Below are 20,231 nucleotides of genomic sequence, written 5' to 3' on the forward strand. Positions count from 1 at the left end.
CGCAACGTGAAACGGAAAAAAAAAAAAGAAAAAGAAAACGCACGAGTCTACCGGAAGCAGCGATGGAAAATTCTTCAAATATTGGACATTTCTGACCCGTTTCTGGTCGAATTAGCAACCAGGAAAGTGTTCACCGGTGTAATGTCTGACTGTGACTTTTGTGCTGCTGCCGTGGGGGGTTTTCACACGCGCGCAGATCTCATTGGGTTTTCTCCACAGAGGGGGATGCCCCCTGTCTCAATGCCACTCTCATCTTTTAATTTGAAGACAAAAGAGCAACTGGCTGTAAGGTGTGTTACAGAGCGCAGCTGATGATTTGTTTTGGGCAGAGGACAGAGAGGGACGCACACACAGCCAGTCCTGGAATCTCATCCCCATCTGGACTTGTGTGTCGTGGCTAAACGTTTTGACATTTAGACAGACACGGGCTATCATCCATCCATGTGCACATTAATGCTGATGTTCCTGTTTTTACGTGTGATTTAAGGAGGTCTTGATCTTCCTCTTTTTTTTCTTCTTTTTTTTTTTTGACTATTGCAATGTAATTACAGTTGAGCTGTGAATAAAAGACAGTCAGTGCCAGATAGTCAGTGTCAGCTAGTGTTGTGAAGAATAGGACCAAGCCACACGTTGAACAATGAGTGATTTATTAAATGGAGACAAACGAAGGCTTTCTAGATGACAGGAACCAGAAACAAGGCAAGGATGTGACCAGGGCTCCACCCGAATACATCTAATAATAGCTCCTGTTCCTTGACCTTTCACGGGGTCAACAGTAAGAACGCTATAAAGGGCAGGAAAAGGAGCTTCTGACTGCTGAGGTGATTTCGGACAGCCTTTAACTCCGGCGTGGACGTACACGGATGATGGGAGCCAGGTCCGGCCCTACAGCCTGCCAAAAATGAACTACAAAGTGCATGCTCTCTTCTCTTTTGTTAATTTCCGTGAGGTGGGCTATGCTTATGTGATGTCACGCAAAGGATTGTGGGATTCCTTATAGCTCATTAGTACCGGGTAACGATATCGCAAGCCTCCTATACTAAATTAGCTGCGAGAGGAAGCATACATGCTTGTATGCACATATCACGGCGACCGCTAGCACTCTTCCGCTTTGGCTAAACAGTCCTTACCCAATAGACGTATTGGATTGGAGCCCAGAACAGGGTGGCATGACGGAGGACCTAACAAAGACAACAGAACTGGCTGAACTTATAGAGGAGGAGCAATTAAACACAGGTGAACTGAGAAAAGGCAGTTAAGCTGCAGGAGAAGGAGGACAATGAACTGGCAGGCGCAGGAGGATGACAGAATCTAACGGGGAGAAAGGCCAGACACGATGGAAAGACCTAACTAAACTAAGAAGGAGCTGCTCTAACAGAGCTACTTAAATAATAAAGAACAGACGCTAACTAAAACCGGAATTAAATCTAACATAGGGATGTGAACAATAATTCAATATCAGTATACAGTATGTTGCAATCTAACTATTCAATAAAGGTGATATGACATTCCCAATATCTCAATATACATTACAGTCTATGATTACAGCATTGATCAGTGACTGACGTTTTGGGTTTTATGTCATTTTATATGTTTTATTTTTTTAATCCAAATATTTCTAAAATGTTTTACTGGAGGAGTTTCCTAAACATGCCAAAATAACCGTCACAAGTTTGCACAGGCATCTGTTTTGGGAATTTTTGGCAGTCTTTCTGAGGCTTTTGTTTTGTTTATATCGATATTGTAATTATATCGTATCGACAGAAATTAGGAAATATATCGTAATATATAAGTTTTGGCCAGCCCAAATCTAACAGTTACAAGAATGCACTATTAACGTGCTTACAGAGCAGAAACTAAACTAATGGCAGCGACAAGGATCTAAGGAGACATGATACTAGAAATATAAACATAAACTACAGGATCTAAAGGGAGCTGGGCATCCTGACACTCAGCTTACTGTGTCATGCTCCAAAGTGGACATTGTCTTTTTGCATGCAACCCAGTTCTAGTTTAGCTTGTATTTCCATGCCCTTTGCCTGGGGCTGCACTATTTTTGACATGCAGCAGTTCTAAGTTTAGGTCAGAAGCAGATTTTTTGCTCATAGAAACTAGTTCTGTGGCTTCAATGAAGCTGTTCACTGTTTTGACATCTTTATTTCCCCTTATTGGCCCTGTGCAAAGCAAGCTGTCGCCTCTGATAAGTTCCTGAATGTTAGCCTTGCTTAATAACATGGTCATTATCGTTTTTCTCACTATTTAAAGTAGGGGTGGTGGTTGGTTTTCCATCTGCCGCTTCCTTTTGGATCTGCTTCCTGTTTGTTTTTGACTGTCTGCTGAGCAGACTGAGAAAAATGTCCTGTTTTTGATTCTTTGTTTGTTTCTGTTAAGTGGTGGTGGTGGGGAGGTTGTATCCTCAGCACTATTTTGGAGCATCGGAGGCACGTTTTAGTTACCAGTAAGAAAATTGTGGTAAGCAGAAATGTCTTGTCCGTGTTGAAGAGAAACGGCTTTCGGGGTATTTTTGGTGTTGTCAACGCTGAAGCAGCAGCTTCTCCGAACGCCTTCGTGGTCTAAGCGTGTGGATGGTTGAACTGGAATGTGTACAGTGTGGGTGATGCTGCCTCCAGAGATCAAAGTTGGGACTAATCTGGATTTTTTTTTACAGTTTTCTCATGGTGTCACAGCAGTGGAATCACCTGGGTTGGCAGGTTGTTAGGAATAAAAATAATGGCTTTCCTCTTGCTGCTATTCCAAACATGTGTGGAGTGTAAGATTAATCGTCGTCCCCAGATTGTCCCACCTGAGCTGTGGAACTCTACATCTCCTCCAGAGTTGGGCTTTTTGGCTGCATAAATTAATAAATTATTTCTGTTTAATGTTTGTTTTCCACTAGAACTGACTGGTTCTTTTTTATATTAGTTTCCCCTACCTGTTCGGCCCTGCAGTATGGGTGGGACTGTCCTGTGTCCCCTGTACAAAGTCAGCGAATGAAAGAGGAGGGGAGGGGGGGGGGGGCTGCCGTGCTGTAACGGAGATTGCTTCCCGCAGGATTCCTTTATGGTGTAGTAAAACCCCGACTGATTTACAGCACCGTTTGGTTACTATGGATGAGTGTGCCACCTCTGTGTGTGGGTCTGACAGTGGTGTCATGTGGAGACGCGGCTGCACAATCCTGCTTTGTCACAGTTTTTTCCTGAAGGGCAGCTTTAATCCTGTGAGGGGGAAAATAGATGTTTAGCGTCGCCTGGTTCTGGCTGACACAGCTGCCAAAACATCACGCTCCGAAATGTCATAATAGTTATTTTAGAGCATTTATAATGAGCGCTGGGATACCCGGTTGCAGCATAATGATTATGTGAGGCAAGCAGCAGCCGATCTCTGTGTCATATTGAATGTGGCTCTTGGAGCCTAGGAGGATTGTTATTCTTTTAGATATATAGTCCAAAAGTTAGAAACACCCTTTAAAAAAAGTTAGTAATAATAAGAGCGTCTTTGATGGGCTCCACTTTTACACGTCCGTTCTTCTTCCAGTAAACTTGGCAGGAAGCAGACTGGTTCACTAGTTCTCTTTCATGGTGGGAAATAATTGATGTAATCTTCTTTAGCCATATGTCGAGGCATATGCTCATGGAGTTGATCAGCTTCAGTGTCAGAAGGTCTTGGTGAGTAGAGGAAAGGAGAATTAAAACAGGATAGAAAGCTTACTACTGCAACTAATAACACTGCAAATGCAAATGGATGTCAGCCTGGAAGTGGTCATGGTGTAGTGGATTCATTGTTTTACAGATTTCTGCATACTTCCGTGTAATCTGTTCAAAGTAGCCTGCGTTCCTCTTCACAGAGGAGAAACTTTTAGGTGAAATCTTCGCTATACGCGGTCTGCAGGTCAGAGGAAATCCCTCAGGTTACATGGACTACAACATATGCTGAACTTACCTTGTATTCGATGCTCATCAGAATCAAAAATAATTAATTTTGATATTTTTTTTCCTTTTTCTTAATCAGTGTTTTTTGTCTGGCAGAAGTTGAAGGGTGTCCCTCTAAAGATGCTGACAAGCATGTATGAGCGGATTAGTAGATGAAACATATGGCAGATCTGTGGTCTGTCAACTGGTTAATCTTATCCTGCAAACAGAGATTAGATGTTTCTAAAAACTTCTACCAGAAAATCAATTATTCCATCATGAGCTGTAACTTTGCCTTACAGCTATCCCCCCATTTATTTAAATCCTGGGTAAAGATGTAGAAATGCAACAATTTAACATAATTTCATCTTTTATTGCAGTACCACCATAAGATAAGATATTAAATTAATTTACCGTCCCACAATTCCCAGGGCCTTTGGAAGGGGCACTGGCCCACAGCATCATAGATCCATCATTAAACGTAATAGTGGGCCTGGGTGCCATCATATAGATATGTAGATTTGTTTTTGTTTTACACCACATCCATCTAAAATATTTATTTGATAGAAAGCTCATAGTTGATGTCAATATGTTATTGATGAACTACAGTAAAACCATGGTTTTGCAGTTTAGAAATGCTTAATGCTAACTCATCCGCCATCATTAAAGGTAGAGTCGGCAAATTATTCCTGGAAGTTTCCCCAAGTCCCTTTTTTGAATAACTGTGCATGCGCAGGTCTGTCTTACTTGCTCTTCTGGGGGTTCACTGAAAAAAAATCTCCCAAATCCACACTGGATTAGTTTATTTCTACTGAGGCCTTCCTCTTCTTCTCTTAAACATGAACTCGGTTTGCTTCTTGTGACTCTCAGCCATGTTCAAAGTATACAGTGAGAGCAGCAGAGCTACAATGAACGGCTAACACGGAAGCTAATCACTAAGCTAACTGCTAAGCTAACCAGATAAATAAACACTAGAAGTGCAAATGTGCAGCCAGCAAGCAGAAACTAACAAGGAATGTGCACACACACAGGCGTTACATGAGCGCATCAGAGTGATTGGCATGTGGGACAACCAATAAATAAGAGGATTCCCCTGGAACCTGAGGGATAGGGGGCGTGAGAGCAGAACCAAAACTGACCAATCCCTGCGTTTCTGAACAGGATTACCAGCAATAGCTTTAACTGCCATCAGAAAGGTATTTCTTATATTTCAGTTATTTTTACAAAGAGGCTTGGTATATTTTTTAAACTTGGCAAAACCAATGTGGCACATCACAGCAGACATATCATCTCTGCAGCAGCTCCCTGTTAAAGGGTTGGATTTAACATCTTGTTGATGGCCCACAAAGCACTGAAGTGTCTGTGGTCTCGGTGCATTTCAGAGTTGCTGGTCAGTCTGAACCATATAGAGCGGCGCTCAGGTCAACAGAGGCCTCCTCACTCTGTTTACAGGACCAGGATTAAACAAGGAAGGCAGGACTTAGCTTCTCACCTCTGGAACCAACAGTCTGAAAACCTGAGATCACCAGAAACTGTTGGTTCTTTTAAATCAGGTCTGAAAAGGTTACCGATACAGGCCAAAGAAAGCTTTACCTTTTCTCTTGTCTCTGTTTTTTACTTTCTTGGATTTAGTTTTTTGCCATATTCACATTTCTATAATGTAATTATGTCTTATGTTTTAGCTTTTATGTGGGATGCACAATATATTGGCATTCACGTCGGTATTGGACGATGTTAGTAATTTTTTTATCATATCGGCATTGGTCTGATAAGTAAAACCGGGCCGATATCAACAACCGATATTTATTTCCATCTAGTTGCCCTTTGTCCCTGTATTTCAAGAAGGGGAAGCGAGGTTTTTGTTCGATCATGTGACAGTGACTGTGACGCATCGCAGTCAAGATTGTGCGGTTTTTAAATGAAGCAGAGATGCAAAGTCAGCAGTGTGGTTCTTTTTCACGGTGTCGAAAGAAGACGTACGAAAAGCAGCGTGTAAGTATAGACTATAACCCACATCCACAAATTCAGCTGGCGTAGTTTTCAGCTGGTACAAAATGTTACTAAATTTGACAAACACAGAAATGTATCGGCTATCGGACATAACCGTAATATTAATATCGGATATCGCAATCAGCCCAGATTTTCATATCGGTGCATCCCTACTTTTATGTAATACTTCCTTGATGTTTTAGTTCCTTTGTTTTCATGTAAAGCCTTTAGAATTGCCCTGTGTGTTAATTATGCCTTCACCCGTTTGTCTTTTAACCCTACATCGTTCTTCTCTCCATCCCTGTATGTGTTCGCACGTATGTCCTTCCACTCATTTGACTTAGTTCTTGTTGTATCTCCTTCCTTACGTTTGTCCTTCCATCCCTTCACACGTTTATCCAATAGCTCTATCATCTGTTGGTCCATCCTTCTATCCGCAAAGATTTTAAAGGTCCCAAAAAATGTGAAACTTGATTTTATTCTGGAAAGGTATGTTCTTTTAACCTTTTAAAGAGAGAACCTTCTAGCCTTGGGTGCCAGAACGGTATTTTTAAGCTTTAATGATGTTTGTCTGAGTCCCAGAGCATCATAGGTGGCTTCATATATATACTTCATCAATAGCTAGAGGTGTATTGCTACTAGGGCTGAACAATTTTGGAAAGTAATCTAATTGCGATTTTTTTCTTCTTCTTAATATGACGATTTAATGCAATTTTTTCTAGTTTAATTTATCATGGGTTTTACAAATAACAAATCAATTTGTTTCCTCACCATGTGGATTAGTTGCTAAAAGACCCACAGCATCTAAACTTGGAGCAGCAATGATTGCTTTATGCCTACAATATATTTCAACCAAAATTGCAATTTTGACTTTTCTCCGCATCAACCACAAGCAACAAAAATGGCCTCTAAATAAAGATGTTTGTAAACAAGGAATATTTTAAACATGAACTTTTAATGTTTCTATTGATCAGAATATTATTCAAGAGAACAGCTTTTAATTTAATTGGACATCAATCCTTGTTTAACATAAAGTGCAAAGTCCTACCATCAAGCAAGTCTATGCATTAAACTGATTGACCTGTACTTAATGCTATGTATGATTATATAAACTCTAAAACAAGTAATAAAATTAGATTATTTCACTGCTGCAACTGTCTTCCCTTCCATGTGGAGGCAAACCCACTTTAAACATTTTACTGACACCTAATGGACGTGTCTGATTCCCTAATTGTTACATAGCCAAAAGTTGCAGACCTCTGGAGTTTGGAAATTGCGTTTTTTTTAAATCACAATCATATTGAATTATAATTATAATTGTTCAGCCCTAATTGCTACGTCAGAGCTGAGAGGAGTTGCTATCAGCTGTTGGAATCAGTGCGTAGATATTTAGCTTAAACATATTACAATGACAAATAATGCCAGTCGGCTAGTAGAGGGAATTGATGTCATTAGACTGGTGGGTGCAACTCCGCCCGCGGCCTATTGATCATTGACGCATCGTGGCTGTCCTGCTCTGGTCGATGCCGAATGACTGTAATTATCACTTCATTTTCCACCAGTTCTTCCTGCCTCTCAGCCCGGCTCAGTTAATATTTGCTTATAACCGCGTAATCCGTATCCTGCCCTCGTTCAGAGAATGCATTCTCGTTTTGCGCTTCAGCCGAGTTGTTCGAATCCGTCCCCTCCCGTTCGGCAAGCCTGGCAGCAGAGCGCGTTGAGGATCAGTTTCATAACCCAGATTCTTGTTGAGAGCACATTCTGAACTCAGCTGGTCATGAGCTCTAATCCGCCGACTGCTATGACCACTCATTTCCCCCCTCTCCCTCGACTCACTTTCCTCCTTTTGAGTGGATTTAGCCGATACTGAAAGACGCATATCTCCGTGTTGGGGGCATAAGACTCTTATCCTCTGCAAATCCCTTCCCTCACCCCTCTAAAATTAATTTGAAGGGTCTTTAAATTAAATCTCAATGGCTGCAACACGTCCTCCTCATCTTTTGACCTAAGGTTGATATTTAGGTAAAGATGGATTTTCTGTTGTAATGATGGAGTAGAAGAAAGCTGGCCTTCTGTAGGGCACAATGAGGAACTTTGACCTTGTACTTCCAAGGATAAGGCAAACATTTCCCCCAGAATCTAAGGTTTTCTCCAGGCTGCGAGGAGAGCACTTTTTCACACGATGAGAACTTTTTCTCTTCATATGCACAACATCTTACTTTCTTTTAAAGTTTTGGGCTCTCTTGGATTCTTTTTGGTGGCGAAGCGATGTGGATATCTCACCCATCAAGCCTAAGGCGTGTCTTTGTGCCTCCCTTCGGGCTTCTTCTCTCATCTGAGACGGCTGTTTCTAAATTAGCTCCAAGTTCGCCGATTGGAACCTAATAATGCTTAAACAGAGTTTTTTTTTTTTTTTTTCCCCTGTTGGTACAAGTTTATATCACCTCAAGCATTGAAGTTTGAGACCCAAAAAAAGGCCAAAATAGGAACGGAAATGAAGTTCCATAAGAAAAAAGAACTAATATATTCAGCACTCAGACACTTTTCTCATTTGCCGCGATTGTTTGATTGTATCTTGGAGTCGGAGATTTTGTATGTCAGTCTATGATAGCATCTGAAGAAAACCCCAAATAAGAAAATAGAGTTCAGGTAAAATAGTTTCTTATTGCATGGGCCCAGCTTTTAAGAATAGTCCATGAACTGTTGGTAGGGCAGAGGTTTGGGCTTTGGGTTGATGTCAGCTTGCGATCGTTTTTCCTGTTGGAATAATAAACTGTTTCTAATATTTATGTGAAAAATTAGGAGATTGCTCCTAATTTTTTTAAATCCACTTTTATCCATCACCATTGCGAGGAATGAAACAGCCCCAAAGCATGATGCTGCCACAACCATGCTTGACAAATGGTGCAGTGTTTTTAGGTTTTAGTAGGGCTGGACGATAATTCAATAACGATATATATCGATCGATAGACGTATATCGATGATAGAAAATAGGGTAAATAAAGAGTTCAATACAATAAAAGTTTTCCAGTCTTATGCATTTTAGCCATGTAGGTTCATATTACAGTCATTACATCCTCCCAACCAATCACAACGCGGACCCAGGAATGCTCCGTCACCAAGCTCCGCCCCCTTCAGAGAGTTCAGAGAGCAGGTGTTCTTTTCTTTTTTGGTAAAAAGTTGGTTGAATTAAGGGTTGAGTTTGTTTGTTCTGTATCTAAAAATAGGTCACTAAGCAACAGCATAAAAGGGTCAGGGCTGCACTTAAAATATATGTTTTGAATTTTTGATAATTATCGATATCGATCCAGTATGATTTCGGTTTTATCGATATGCTTTTTTTCTATATCGTCCAGCCCTAGGTTTTAGCTCTGGCCGGTTCTAGTTCGTCCTGCTTATCCTACGCCTGTTCATTCGAGGGCTCCCTTTGGGTCTCCTTCCAGACCTCGGTGTAGCGGCATCTGAATAACTTGGAGGTCTCAAACAAACTGGATAACATGAGTTTTTTTTTTTTTCTTTGCATAAACCAGCTGTGTCCACAAGCAGTTTTGCTCTGTGGTGGAAAAGGCGGATGTGTGTTATTCTTCCGGGCAATAAATGAATATAGTCCGAGCTTGTGAGCGAGCCACACCTTTTTATATTGTAACATGTTTGTTTATTAAAAATATTCACCCTCCTCTGAATCATTTTCACATTTACCAAGCTCAAAAAAAACATTCACAAAATACAAATTCTTGTACAATTTAATCTTGTTCATTTTCTTTTAAAGTTCAAAAATATCTATATTAAAAATAGCTGGAAATTAATTTTAATTTTGCAGAACTGGACCCAAAGTGAAAGGACGGAGAATCATCAACGGTTCTTGAGCAAGACTTAAACCATTTCCACCTTTTCATTGCTGCTTTCTCGGCACCGCCAGTCACCTTTCTGGTTATTAGTTTCAACTTCTTGTTCTCTTCCCCTCTGTTAAAAGCAAAAATGTCAGTGATAAAATAGATGTGTCATAAATATTAAAAACAACCTTCTGCTCAAGTGCAAAAGAGGGTAAAAAACAAAGTAAAAGTAGAGTGATTCAGATCAACGTGATGGCCTGTCGGTCTTTTTACTTATGTTAACAGCAAGAAAAGGAAAAAAAAGAGCACAGCCATGCTAATATTGGCTTTTAGGATTGCTGTAGATAGCAGGCTGCCTCTTCATTTGTTTAGGTTGACATTGACAGACTCCCAGTGAGTAATGCTACCTTTGCCCACAGTTAAACAGCAATCCTCTGTGGGGAAGCATGTGAAGAGCAGCCAGAAAACACAAGCTTCTCCCAGTTTCCCAGGGTGACGCATGTCTCCAAACCAAGCAAAAACTCAGACCCTGTTTCTGTCCAGATTAGAGGGCTTGTTCATTTCTTGGGCCCCAGACAGGGAGCCCACCCTCCCCCACCCCACCCCTGCCAAACAAACCTGAAATGTTAATTTCCCATTGTGTTTAAAAGAAAATATGCAGGTTGGCTGTAGTAAGTCCAGCAAAACCAGCACAAAAATGGGTCATTGACAGTTTGAAACCCAGTGGGTTCAGATGAATTTGGTGAAATCTGTCCTATTACACTACGTTGGGTTGAGCAGGGGTCACCAACACGGTGCCCGCAGGCATCAGGTAGCGTTCAAGGACCACATGTGGTGCCCACGAGTCTGTTGTTGTAAAAATAGCACATATTTCTATTTTATTTCATTGCTTTAATCATGCTTGCATCTATATACATTTAAAAATGACAAATCTAAAAGAAAGCATTACAAATATGTTTAATTTTCGTAAAGTTAAGGAGAACTCAGTACTACTCAGAAGTAGCTCTCAGGTTTAAAAAGGTTGGTGACCCCTGGCTTAGACTGTTCTCAGAGCTCGCAGACTCATTTCAGATGTGGATAAGCCATCTATAAGTGCTGTGTTGTGCAAAAGTTTTTGGTCTTTTCTTTGTCTTTAGCCTGCCTTTTCATTGAATGCATCAGCATTGAAAATTCCCACGTTCTTCATTCTGCAAATGCATCCTCATCAAAGCACTTTTGTTCCGAATAAATAGAAATCTCATAACGTCTTTGTTTTCTGTAGCTTTCAAAACCATTACCTCTTTCAGCAAAACCCATTTGAACTTTAATTGTCATTGTATATTTATAGCTAATTGGAAAATTAAAACAAAGTTGAAAAACTAGAGCTAAAATTAACAGCAGTTGATTTTTTTTTTCTAGTCTCCCTTTATCAGAAACAGAGGCGATGTCACATGGTGTGAGAGCGACGTCACTGTTGAAAACGGTTTACTTATTATTTTAAAGCAAACAGCAGTCTCTGTGTATATTCCTTGTAAAACATGGCAACCTTACACCTTTGCACGCCCTCTGACTTAATTTTTTAATAGAAAACTTGCTAACTCTCAAGTTTTCTTCCTGCAGTAGCAGCTTCCATACCAAAGGGTGTTAGCAGTGGGACCTGGTAGCATGACAGAAATGTGTGTTACTGTTGGGAAAGGATGAGATTTCTCATTGGCTGTCCATCCATCCACCTTCTTCCACTTATCCGGGGTCAGGTAGTGGGGGTAGCAGCTTCAGTAGCGAAGCCCAGATGTCCCTCTGGCTCCTCTCTATGTGAAGAAGCAGGGGCTCTACTCTGAGTCCCTCCCCAGATGACTGAGCCTCTCAGCTCTCTCTTCACCACAACGGATCGGTACAGCGCCCACTTCACAGCAGACGCAGCACCAATCCTTCTGTCAATCTCCCGTTCCATCTTTCCCTCATTTGTGAACAATACCCAAAGATACTTAAACTCCTCCACTAGGGGCAGCACATCCTCCCCGACCCAGAGAAGGCGCTCTACCCTTTTGATTGGGCGGTCGGTCACATGTAATCTTTTTACTCAGTGCATCTCCAGTATCATGCAGCCCTTGCTTGTCATGTTCTTTTGCCACTTTGACTCCACTTTCTTTTAGTCTTTTTTTTTTTGTCTAGCCCAAAGAGATCTAAGTGATTAATTTATGACTAGCCATTCGCTGTTGAGACAGAACGTGTTTGCACTGCTGCCGATCTTCACATGTTCTTTTACAACGTTGAGTCATAATTATTGTTAAGTCGGGCCGGGGTTGACTCAGTCGCACTAAAAGTCCTCAGCTCTATTCTGGCGTGTCCGGGTTTTGTTTTGCACGTCAAACGGCTGTTTTTTAATCCCGCCTTGTCCTTTGGTTTGTTCTCAGTTTGGGAATCATGTCTTCAAACAGAGGCAGGTCCATTTTCTGGTACAGCTCTGGACGTTTAGTGGAAAATATTACTATGATGAAAGCATGGATGTGTCAGAGAGGGGCACTGATTTATGGTTGTATTTTTAAATGCCTTTATCACTGCACGCTGCCTCTCCTCCAGTCGCAGAGCGCTAACAGCATGATGGAGCGTTTACGACATAGCAGAGAGCTCCTGCTGTTTCCACAGTAATTAAACTGTTGCGTCTCCCCAACTGTCTCTTACATTAGTGGCACTCAGGGTGTGTGTGTACGTGCGTTGAGTGCTGGGCAGTTTTGGTTAATTTCGGCTGTATTTTACATCTTATCTACTCTGTTCTTCATAAATCTTTCACAGCCTGTTTTTCTTTTTTTTTTTTTTCCCCCATCTTGTCCAGTCTTACTAAGCATTTTCTTCTCTCATTACTGTCACAGTGTGTTGACAAGAAAAGCCAAGTGTGGCCCCCTCTCTACCTTTCTTTATCAAACCTACTGCTTAATTTCATCTTCTCTATTTTTAGTTTTGACCCAAACATCCACCCAAACTACCGTCTCGCAGCCCTGTCTTCTCTCTAATTCTGCACAGTCTCTTCTCTGAGATCCTTTTGATTATGAATCCCAAGACCTCTGCGATGTCTCGCCCTCTCTGAATCTTTTGTTGCATCAAAAGAGCCTCATTCTCTCTGTAGTTTTCTTCTCATTAAACTTTAATGGAAAGTCTCATCGTAAGTGTAGCCTGACACGATGGGATATTAAAAAGAAAGGAAACAATTACCTCCAAGCAGAACATCTTCATCCGCATAGCCGTGTAACTAACGGACGATGAAGGTGGTTGCTGATTGGCTGCTGCCACTCAGAGCTCTGTGTCAACAGGCTGGTCTCCAAAGACCAGTAGTTCATCAAATGTCATGAAAGTTAAATTCAGTTATCCCATTAAAAAGTAATCCTTATATTCCTTATAGATTTATTATTGATCTATTTTTCACATGTTTTCAGTTTATCTTGATGCTGGCTTACCACTAATGAAAACCCCAAATTCTGTTTCTCAGACAAGTTCAATACAAAAAACTAAATAATAAAAAAAAATGTTTATACAGAAATTATGGGAGAACTCCTGACTTGAACAAGGGAAAGAAACCAAAGTGTGGTTGCTAGTGCTAGCTGTTAGGAGTAAACATATAGATTTAGTATAGCAAAAGTTTTGTGGAAGGAAGAGGTGTCGTCGGAACGTCGATGATCACAGCCTTGAGAGGATTGTAAAGCAAATCCCATTCAAGACTTTAAAAGTCAGTGTTTTAAGAAGCACGGTCATAGAATAGAAATACCTTTATTATCACACAGTGGGAAAATTTGGGTGTGACAGTGGCAGAAACACGTTAAGGTTCAAATTTAAGGCAGAAGAGAATTAACTTCTCACAAATGGGCGGGGGAGAGAAGAAGATATTACACATTTATTACGGTATTTGATAATATGACATGTTCAGATGAAAATGCATCCAATATGTAAAAAAAAAGAGTCAGTGTTTAAGGTAAATAGAGGAAAGACAGCAGCCGATTTACAGAACAAGGTGAGAAAACTGTGCAATATGCTCAATAAAATAAGCAAAGACCTCAGAGAGCAAACGGACGTTAGCATCCTATTGATGACACGGCCTACTGCTGCCATCCTTCTGTAATCACCTAATTGTAATCATCAAAATGGACAGAAATCCACATTTAAAACATGTCCCTGTCTGTGTGCATTACATTTGAGTTTCACTTTATAAACTGAATTATGGGGGGGAAAAAATTATGATAGAACAGCGTGGAAGTAAAAATGGGATAAAATAGCTTTATTTCTTTGTGTTTAGGGAACTTTGACATGCAAACATATTAAGTCAAGCGTTTTTAAAATTGAAACAATGTGAAATACCGCAAGTGTTAGGAACTTAAAATATGCTAAACACGTTTCACAACATGCATCATGAAGCACCATCAGAGGCGGCTTTTCTTCCAAGAAATTGTTTCACTGTAATGACCTGTTGCTGTGAAATTTAATCCTTTTCAGAGTTACCAAACGTCTTTTTGCTATGCAGTTCTTTTTCACGTGACAGCATCGTTAGTTCAGTCCGACTTTAGCTCTAGATATCTCAGCTTGCCATGCTTTGGTCTTATCTTGTTCCACTCATTGTTTCCTGTTTCATGATCGTTTCTTGGTGGGTGGGTGGGTTTAGATCGGTGGTGATCGTCACGGCTGGCTGCTTTTTTTATACTTTCTTTACTCACAGAAACTAAAACATTGCATGATTATTGACTGCTTTAAATGGTAAAAAAAAGTTTTAAAAGCTATTACTATTCAAATGGGTATTGTTAATGTTTATTAAAATTCATGATATTTGATAAAGTTCCCTGTTAAAGAAAACAGTATTCCACTGATTGGCTGTAAGTCCAGCAGCCGGCTCTGTGAAGACCGCTTGTGGCGTTGTTATTTTACCTCTATGAAGCCTTGGTTTCCAAAGTTCAGCCCCAAATGTTGTCATTTTCCTGGGAAATTTAGATTTTGTTTGGTGAAAGCAGTTTTGCAAGTCTAGAGATAATCTGCAAAAAAAAAAGTAAAGTGGTTCGCTAGTAAAGGTAAATATTTCTACTCCATCCGGCCATCCTGACTCTGCATTTGTCCTTCCAAGTTAAAAGAAACAGATCAAGTAGGCAAATGTTCTGGAAAAATGCTTTGCTGCCAAGGAAATTCATCAACAACTTGGTGCAATACTGCCACCTTGTGGCCAGGATGACTTTGTTTTTATTACAACCAGATGCCCGTTAAAAGTGACCTTCTACTTATGAAAAGGAGTTTAAAAACTTCTTGAATATTTAGTTTCATCAATCGTGGCTTGATGGGAAGTGTGATTTATTCACAAATGTGTTTTTTGCGCAAATCCACCAACAGATAATCGGTTGCATTTCTTTTCTCCAGTAGTCGTTAAGTTGCCCAAATCTAATCCTGTAAGATGTCTCGTTGAGAAGAGTTTTACTTGAGTTTTAATTTGAGATTAGTATGTGCTGACAGTTGTATGGTCCCTGATAATTTAAGATGAAATAAGAGTCCCTCTATTGTCCCGCAGTGGGGAAATTCGGGTGGGACTGCGGCAAACACACAGTCAGTTACACACAAAGACAGTCACACTCTAAAGAAACACCAAAAGTAGAAGATAAAAAGTTAAAAAATAGGATTTTTGGGCACAACTTTGCCTCCTCACACTGGTCCGGCCCATCATCTCCACGTAAATGTGCAGAGAGCGAGGAAAAAACACGTTTAGATACAGTGTGCCTATATGTCTATATTATAGAGACACTGTGATTTTGAATGATGTTGACCAGCGACGTGCCGGCACCTTCCTTTGCTTACACTCCCCTATTTCTAGCCTGTTTCCCTCACCAAGCAGCAGTGATCCGTCACCTGTTCTCTCTCAGGTTTTATTTCCTCTCTCCGTCACCCAAACAAGCAGCTGGCGGTGACGAACCAACGCTGCAGGCCGGCCGTGGAGCCTTTTGAAGTTTGCTCCGATCGTCACCATATCTGCAGAGAGGTGCTGCTGCAGGGCCCGTCGGTGACACAGGGAGGGTGAGACAGCATGTGGGTCTGTGGGGTGGGCGAATGCAAATGTGCCCATCCAATGTATTAAAATGGATTAATACTGCGCACAGTACTCTGCGTATGCAGATCAGGTTAAAAATAGCTGGTGTCCATGAGTTGAACTGGCTTTATGTTGGTTTTTTAAAGAACGCGCTCAGATTCAGCACATCTACTTTCATATCAGCGTTTTATTCAGAACATCTGGTTCTTTTTTTTTCTTTTTTTTCTATCATCATTTCTGCAGTCAGGGTGAACTGCTGGTCATTGCTGGAGCCGCACCTTCTTTAAGTGCCACCGCAGACGGGAGCTTCTCGGATCTCTTGCCGCACCAGAAGCTCCTCCAACCGTGCATGTTTCAGCCGACGCCGTTGTCTCGAGTCGAACCGCGGTTCTCAGAGCACGTCTGCCCCGTGTAATCCCCCAGGGGCTCCTCAGGCCCGACAGCAGCAGCGCTTCTTCCCGTCAGAGCTGCAGACGTTCGGGTCACTCAGGGTTCATCGTCCGTTTCTGCAAACACTGAAGGTTAAACGCGTTCCTGAAATGTTGAGCCACTTCGTATATGTCTGAATGCCTTGAGTGGCTCGTCCGTATCTTAGACTTTTCTCGCCCTCTGTGTAACCCAACTTAAGCCGTCGCAGCCCGCCGTTCTTTGCCACAGGTTCGATTACAGAGTGAGTAAATGTAGATGCGGGATCAGTGGAGGAAAACCAGCACAAGGCACCGCCTGCAGTGGCTCTTCCCCGTCAGACTCATTACTTAATTATAGGTTTGGTTTAAGCTCCATTTGGACCGTTTTAAACCTTGTTACCCGCACACAGTTGGCTCGCTCTGGCTTCAAAGGAGAGATATATTATAGGTTTGACTCTGCTGCCACAAAACTAATGATTGATGCACTCTAAATAATACGGTATCTAAAGCTGAGTGACTGCATTCACACTGAAAAAGTAATGCATTAGGAGAGCTTTTAAAATACTGAACAAGTAATGATTCTACATAAATTTTCACAAGTAGGGCATGTTACAAGACGGGTTTTATACTGTTAGTTAGTAGACTGCTTTTGAATGAAGTGGATATTTGATACAATCTACTTTCATGCATTCAGATGATGAAAAACATTTTGTCTTAATTAGTAGCGAGAAAATGGATGCGGTTGATATTAAATAGGCTTCTATTTGTCAGAGAAGAACGCTGTGGGTTTATTGAGAGAAAAATCAAAACACTCAAGCTTAAATCAAAGGAAGTTTTGTTGATCATTGTTGAATAATTTGTGTTTAGCCAAATTAAAAAAGACTTATAAAATTACCCCGATTGACATATTTAGGCCCTGTCTGTTTTGTTTCAACAGATATTTTTTTCTTCAACGTAAAAACATAAAAAAAAAAACAACCCTACTTCTGTTAACTTCCTTTGCTGAAATTTAATGGCAATCAAGCAAATACAGAGTGAAAGATTAGGAAGGACAGATTGTGTTTTATTTGACTTAAACTTCAAAGTATTTGCTAAACACCGTAGACCAGAGGTGTCAAAATAATTTCTATATGGGGCCACTTTGGCATCATGACGTCATTAAAAGGGCCACTTGCATGTGTAGAGACGATACTTTTCATTTCATAATTTCATTCCAGTTCACACAGTAGTATTAAAACATGCACAGTAACATAAAAATAGCACTCTTAGGCCCAGTTTATACAGTTTATATGCATAAAAAGTTGATATTGGGGTGAGTTACACTTATAGGAGGCACAGTTTTAGCCACTTTATACACTATAAAAGGATATATGCCTTTTTTGGCTCTCGAGGGCCGGATAATTTACCTTGAAGGGCCAGATTTGGTCCGCGGGCCTTGAGTTTGACACCTGTGCCGTAGACCATTAAGAAACCGTTGCTGATATGAACATAAATACCTTTGGTGCTCAAAAAGGACTCCAAGTGATCAAAGCTGTTGCTTGTTTTTTTTGCTTTACTAGCAAAATACTAAATGCATCAACTTGTGGAGACAATAAAAAGGTTAATTTAGTGTTGGATAAAGACCTACTGCAGGTGCGGTATTACACACAGATGACCTTGAAGATACAGAGTTGCACGAAGGCCAAACAGGCGGACGGATGGTGGCGTCCCAGCCTTTAAATGGATTCCCTCTGCCGCTCACTCAATGGCACAGCCTCCCTAGAAGTCTATAAAGCTTTTATAAGCGTCAAAGAGCAAAGTCAGGGTGCTTCTAGCTTCTACTGTTTTCTAGTTTCTAATTCAGCTCGATTTGGCGGTCGAGCGTTGAAGTGGTTTTTAATTTCACACAAACCAAAGGAGGGACCAGGGCGCTTTTAACACGCTTGTCTTTAAACTTATGTGGTGAGTCGCCTCGGAGCGTCTTTCATCAAGGATCTCTCTTCGCACTAGTTGCCTTTAGAAGTTGTAGACTTTTAATGTACTGAAGCAGAGAGCCTCAAGGAGACGGTTTGTGACTGTTTAAAAGAGCCAAGTGCTGCTTATAAGGATGTTTACTTACTAAGTATATTACAGGGAAGGATTTGAGGTGAGTGGTGATTTAAAGGGGTGTGTGTGTGTGTGTGCATGAGAAGGTTGGAGGGAGTTTATTGCCCCAATGTTTGAAAACTGTAAGGAAACACTTTGATTTTAAAAGTTTCTTTGAAAAAAAAACAAAAAAAACAGTACATTTTAATGTCTGAAATGTTTAATAAAACAAGAAAGGGTGAAGGGGTCAGAATGATCCAGATCTCTTTAACACATTCCAGCCTATTTGTTGTCTCTAAATTAAACCAAGCTCATATCTGGATCCTCTGGACATTTTCCGATAAAAGCAGCCGTTAAAAGTTTCCCTAACTTTGGAGATTGGAGATCTTATTTGAGTTTTTTTTTTTTTTTTTTTTTTTTTTTCAGCCTGCTGACATTTTCAGATCGGCTTTATTCCGCCCTGGCCTTAATTTCACAAATCCCTGGATTACTTTAAGAAGCACGGGTTCTTCCAAAAGACATAATCTTGCTTCATCTTTAGATGATAGTGCCGGTCAGTCCAAAAAAAACCCCAAAATCCTGCAGGTCTGTCAAGGGAAAAGTATGATTTTTATTATTTTCATATCCATCAAACCATTTGAAGGCAAAATAAACTCTTTGCTCTGAACTGCAGATGCACCTTAGTGTTAACAGAGCTGGAATCCTGTATATAAGGACCCTAGATATGTGTTTAACTTTCTTAATTGATAAAGGTAATTTTAGTCGTCCAGTTTTAGTTCTATTTATTTAAAGTAACTTTGAAAACCAAGATTTATTGAATTTATTAACCTGTTCATGTCTGTAACTCAATATGTTTTCCAAGTAATTGGTTGTTCTCGATATATTTGTTCACATATAAAATTTGGGAAGGGTTTGAATAAGATATGTGCTGATTTTAAACTTTCCCTGGTAGAAATTATTTCCTTTGATTGATTTATTTTTTGTCCAACCAATTATGATTTTAACCAATTCTGTTTTTTTTTTAATGGATATAAACCTTAAAAGAAAAAATAAGCTGCAGGTTCTTGATAAAGGCAGTGAAAAACTATATATGACTGTAAGTGAAGGAATTTTAAAAATTATTCCCATTTATGCTTCAAATAATATGTCCCTGATCTTTTATGTGTACTTTACTGACCTTAAACATGTGCATGAAGGAATATTCTGCTGGCCGATGCATATATATAGGCCAAAAAAAGTGAGAGTCTTTCTTTCTAATGCATTTAATGAACAGGAAATAAATCAGATTATCCTCAGCTGATCAGGCAGAAATTGTCAGATTGACTACTTTCAGAGCTGTTTATTTGGATGTGATGTAAAAGGAGATTTCAGTCTTCCTTACGTTCTAACCTGCTGGGTTGTTTGCATTTAGATGTGTCACAGCTGTGTGTGTGTGTCGTCCTGCAGAGCTTCCGGAGAACTGGACGGACACGAGGGAGACGCTGGTGGAGGGCATGGTGTTTCACCTCAAATACCTGGGGGTGACGATGGTGGAGCAGCCAAAGGGCGAGGAGCTGTCTGCGGCCGCCGTCAAGAGGATAGTGTCCACGGTGAAAGACCACAAACGCACGCATCCACACACACTGAATCAGCCTAATTCACCCCAATCCTCCTCCTATTAGTCTACTATAGAAATACGTTCTCTGCAGAAAATGAGTTTCTGTCAAGCATTTCTAACATTTTCTCCACATCATCACCTCTGCCACTCCTAATGATCATGACCTGACTGGCATCTCAGTGAAATGTGCTCATACTGACCCCCCCAAACCTTTCGCTCCAGTTGACATTTTTAAAGAGGACACAATTAGTGCGGCCGCTGCTTCTTAGACTGGGGCCCAGGTAGAACAGGATAATGTTATTGGATCTGACAGCTCAGTGAATAATGGAGTTGGTGACGGCACGGTGGTGGGACTGATGTATGACGAGGGAAATAAAGGCTCTGAATCCGCCTAATCTGCTGGTG

At 40.7% G+C, this 20,231-nt stretch overlaps 1 protein-coding gene across 2 annotated transcripts in view; it reads left to right on the forward strand.

Moving 5' to 3' along the window:
* The window catches only part of ldlrap1b (low density lipoprotein receptor adaptor protein 1b), a 45,068-nt gene that overhangs the window by 882 nt on the left and 23,955 nt on the right, over window positions 1–20,231 (forward strand). For both annotated transcript variants that reach the window (XM_012862094.3, XM_012862093.3), the window contains exon 2: window positions 19,676–19,818. In XM_012862094.3, coding sequence (XP_012717548.1) covers window positions 19,676–19,818 — 143 coding nt within the window. The remainder of the gene's footprint in view (window positions 1–19,675; window positions 19,819–20,231) is intronic.

The sequence above is a fragment of the Fundulus heteroclitus genome, chromosome 19, assembly GCF_011125445.2.
Source record: "Fundulus heteroclitus isolate FHET01 chromosome 19, MU-UCD_Fhet_4.1, whole genome shotgun sequence".
Lineage (NCBI taxonomy): Eukaryota > Metazoa > Chordata > Actinopteri > Cyprinodontiformes > Fundulidae > Fundulus > Fundulus heteroclitus.